Here is a 3,770-nt window from a genome sequence, read left to right on the forward strand (position 1 = left end):
TGTAGTGACTGTGTATTTTGTGGGGTGAGACGCAGCAGCCAATTGCGCACAGCAGTTTCCCGTAAACGGCTGTGGGTCGAGCAACGTTTCGCTTGAATAATCCCTTAAGAAAAATTGGGTCACCGAATCCGCGACTGTTTGTGGGGCTCGTCGCCCGGCGCAATGGACTGCCGCGTCTCGCTCAACAAACACCCAGTCACTACACTTTGCGGTGCCTCCTGTGAAGCGCTAGGAGACATTTCGAAGGCGCGATAAGGCGTTGGTAGTCATAGCCTTTGCATTTGGCATAGCGCCTTACGCCCTCGAGGCGTCTCAAAGGGCTTCATAGGGTAGACCGTGAAGCGTAGTGACTGTGTTTTGCGGGCGAAACCTTTCTGTTTTGCTCTCCTGAGGCGCCTTATCCGGCGCCTCGTCAGCCCCACACTCTCGCTGCCTCTCCCAAGGGTTACCATCACGGTTCTCGTCACCGAAACTGACTTTAAAACCATACAAAAAGGGCCGAAAGATGGGTCGGTGGGGGGTGGGGGGGAGATCACATGACCAAGTCCGGTCAAGCCGATAAGGGTCCTTTCACTGTTAGCCTCCGGGGCAACGCCGAACGGGATCGAAACCTGTTCAAACCCGCCCGGCTTCGGGTATTAAAACCCCACGGGGCGGGGGTTAGGGTTAGGGTCTGGAAATCTGGGAAATTGTCCGGAGTTTGGGAGGAAAGCGGACAAAGCGGCTTCGGTTCGGGCGAAGCAGGCGGACGCCCGCGCACCGGTTCCCATTCGAAACGGGTTTGTTTGTTTTTCCTCGCGAGGGGGTTTTCCTGACAAGGAAGGAAGGAAGGAAGGAAGGAAGGAAGGAGGCGGAAGGGAAAAAATAAAAAAAAAGGAGAGCGTTTTATTTTTTTTGCGTGTGTAAAAAAAAAAGTTGGTGCAGGCGCCGCGCGGGCAGCCCAGGCGGCTGGTGGCGGGGGTCCTCGCGGCGCCTCAGTCGGGACGGGCCGAGGAAGATGGCGGACGTGGTGAGTCAGCGCGGCCCGCTCGCCGGGCTTCGCGTCTAGCGGCGCCGGGAGCCCCCGGGGGTCGGAAATGACGGTCGGAGGAGGTAGCCCGGTGCCCGCCCGCGCTAACCGACTCCTCTCTGTCTCTCTCCCGCCGCAGATGGAGGTGATTGAGGGCTGCCGCCTGCCCGTGCTCCGGAGGAACCAGGAGAACGAAGACGAGTGGCGTGAGTATCCAACATGGCGGCCCGGGCCCCGCGGCCGCGCAGGCGCAGTGGCGCCGCCTCGCCACCAGGTGGCGCCCTTTCCTACGGTGACGCGTCACCAGGGAGGGTGTCACCGTAGGAAGGGGATTAAAGGGGATTTTTTTTATGAGGGGGGGGGGCAATTAAAGGTGGTGGTGGTGGGGGGGGGGGGGGGGCGAGTTAGGGCCAAAAAAAAAAAAAACTTTTTGAACCGGAGTAAGGCTTCTGCGCCACACGCCCACGAAGCGCGCAGTCGCCGCGCCGCGCCGCGCGGGGCCGCCCTCGGAAGCGCCTCGAGACGCCTCGACGACGACGCGCCCGCGGCGCCGCGTTGAATGCAAAGATTGTCGTTCACGACGACGATAATAATAATAACTAACTAAATAAATAAATAAATAAATAAAGGTCTGCCGCGAGGTTTAGCCCCCTCCGAACGCACAGTCACTACACATGACACGGTGCGTTCGGCGAAGCGCTTGGGCGGCGGCGCAACGCCCCGATAGGTCGCGATGGCCGAGTGCAGGGATTGTTGTTATCACTACCACGACGTGAGGATTATTGATGGTTGATGTCTGTTCTCCTTTCCAGCGTTGGCTGAGATCCTGAGTGTGAAAGACATTAATGGCAGGAAAGTGTTTTACGTGCATTATATCGACTGTAAGTAGCAGTGAGCAGGCGCCTGGCACGGCGACGCCGCGTTTGGGCTGTGACGTTGCATGAATCGCACGGCGTACGCACTTCATTCGGGGGGGGGGGCGGGGGGTGGGGGTCAGCCTGACACGCGCGCGTGCGCGCGGGAATCGCGGCGCCGTGACTGGCCGGGTGTCTGACACGCACACGGAATCCCGGCGCCGTGACCGGCCGGGTGTCTGACACGCACACGGAATCCCGGCGCCGTGACCGGCCGGGTGTCTGACACACACACACACGGAAACCCGTCGCCGTGACCGGCCGGGTGTCTGACACACACACACGGAAACCCGTCGCCGTGATCAGCCGGGCGTCTGACACGCACACGGAATCCCGGCGCCGTGACCGGCCGGGTGTCTGACACACACACACACACGGAAACCCGTCGCCGTGACTGGCCGGGTGTCTGACGTGCACGGAAACCCGTCACCGTGGTCAAGAGCCTCCAGGCGATACTGAGAGAGTGACATTTATGCCACCCGCACATGGAATCTCTCTCTGTGGGGTATTGTGTGGCGTGGGAGAGGGGGGAGGCACGACCTTGGCTCTGTGTCGTGCTCCACCACTGTCGAGCGCTCTGGAGACGCTACCTTCGCTGGGAGCGCTTGCGTAAATGCGACTTGTTTACCTTCGTGTCCGAACACGCGGGGAGAGGCCTCAGTAATTTCCTGTGTTGCCAGTTAACAAGCGTTTGGACGAATGGGTGACGCCCGACAGGTTGGACCTGAAGAAAATCCAATTCCCGAAGAAAGAAGCCAAGACTCCGACCAAGAATGGCCTCCCAGGCTCCCGGTCCAGCTCCCCCGAGAGGGACTTGGTAAGGACAGGCTCGAGGGGGCTGAACGGCTTCCTCCTGCTCCTACAGTGGACTCGTGTAGCTCGGTGGTTAGAGCGCTCGCCTGGCGAGCGAGAGGACCTGGGTTCGATTCCCGGCACGCTGGAAAAGTTTCCTTACTCCGCACACCTCTGGTTACCCAGCGGTACTAACCTGCTTGTCAGTCGATGAGGGGGGGATCGCTCCTTCAGGGGTAACAATCCCTAAAAAAAAAAATAACAACCTGTTCGCTCAATCCACGACTGTCTGCGGGGGCCTCGCTGTGCGCAAATGGCTGCCGCGTTTCGCCCACAGAACACACGGTCAACTCACTTTACGGCGTGTGCCGTGAGGCGCTTTGAGACGCCTCGAAGATGTGCTAAGGCGCTGCGTCCAACGCAAGGATTATTATGATATTATTGTAGGTGTGGGATGGGAATGCAGGGATTGTGATGATGATGATGATGATGATGATGATGATGGTGGTGGTGTGACTAACCCTATCTCTGTTGCTCCTCAGAAGAAGACCCTGGATCTGTCTCTACACACCCCCTCGGCTACTGGCATTGGCAAGAGCATCCCAGCTCCGGTGGGCACCGCTTCTCTCTGCTCACGCGGCACTCCGCGCGCCCCGGTTGTACCTCTGGCAACCGGAAGCCAGAGATTCACCCCCTGCGCTGGGAACTGTTACGCTGTCCTTCGGATGAGACGTTAAACCTCACTCGCTTCCCCCCACCCCCCCCCCCCCCACCCGCCTGCGTCCTGTTCAGGTGGACGCGAAAGATCTCTCAAGGCACCGTCCGAAAAGAGAAGGGAATTTCTCTCTCTCTCTCTCTCTCTCTCCCGCTATCCTGGCCAACAATCCCCCCCTGACACAAACTTACTGCGGATTTCGTCCCGCAAAATTACGGTCACCCCACTTTACGGTGCACCCCGCGAAGCGCTTTTTAATACACCTCAACGACGTGATCAGACGCCGTATCGAATGCAAGGATTATTATTATTATTATTATTATTATTTTACTCGATCCAC

At 58.6% G+C, this 3,770-nt stretch overlaps 1 protein-coding gene and 1 non-coding gene across 2 annotated transcripts in view; both read left to right on the plus strand.

Moving 5' to 3' along the window:
- Positions 1-956: 956 nt before the first annotated feature.
- Positions 957-3,770, plus strand: part of LOC103173161 (histone acetyltransferase KAT5) — a gene marked incomplete in the record, with an annotated part of 6,696 nt that continues 3,882 nt past the window's right edge. The window contains 4 exon segments of the mRNA XM_042346151.1: positions 957-1,009; positions 1,149-1,215; positions 1,822-1,890; positions 2,604-2,740. Of these exon segments, the coding sequence (XP_042202085.1) occupies positions 998-1,009; positions 1,149-1,215; positions 1,822-1,890; positions 2,604-2,740 (285 nt within the window).
- Positions 2,786-2,864, plus strand: trnaa-ggc. The gene has a single exon. It is a non-coding gene; the product is annotated as a tRNA-Ala (tRNA).

Source organism: Callorhinchus milii, unplaced genomic scaffold, assembly GCF_018977255.1.
Source record: "Callorhinchus milii isolate IMCB2004 unplaced genomic scaffold, IMCB_Cmil_1.0 Scaffold343, whole genome shotgun sequence".
NCBI classification, from domain to species: domain Eukaryota; kingdom Metazoa; phylum Chordata; class Chondrichthyes; order Chimaeriformes; family Callorhinchidae; genus Callorhinchus; species Callorhinchus milii.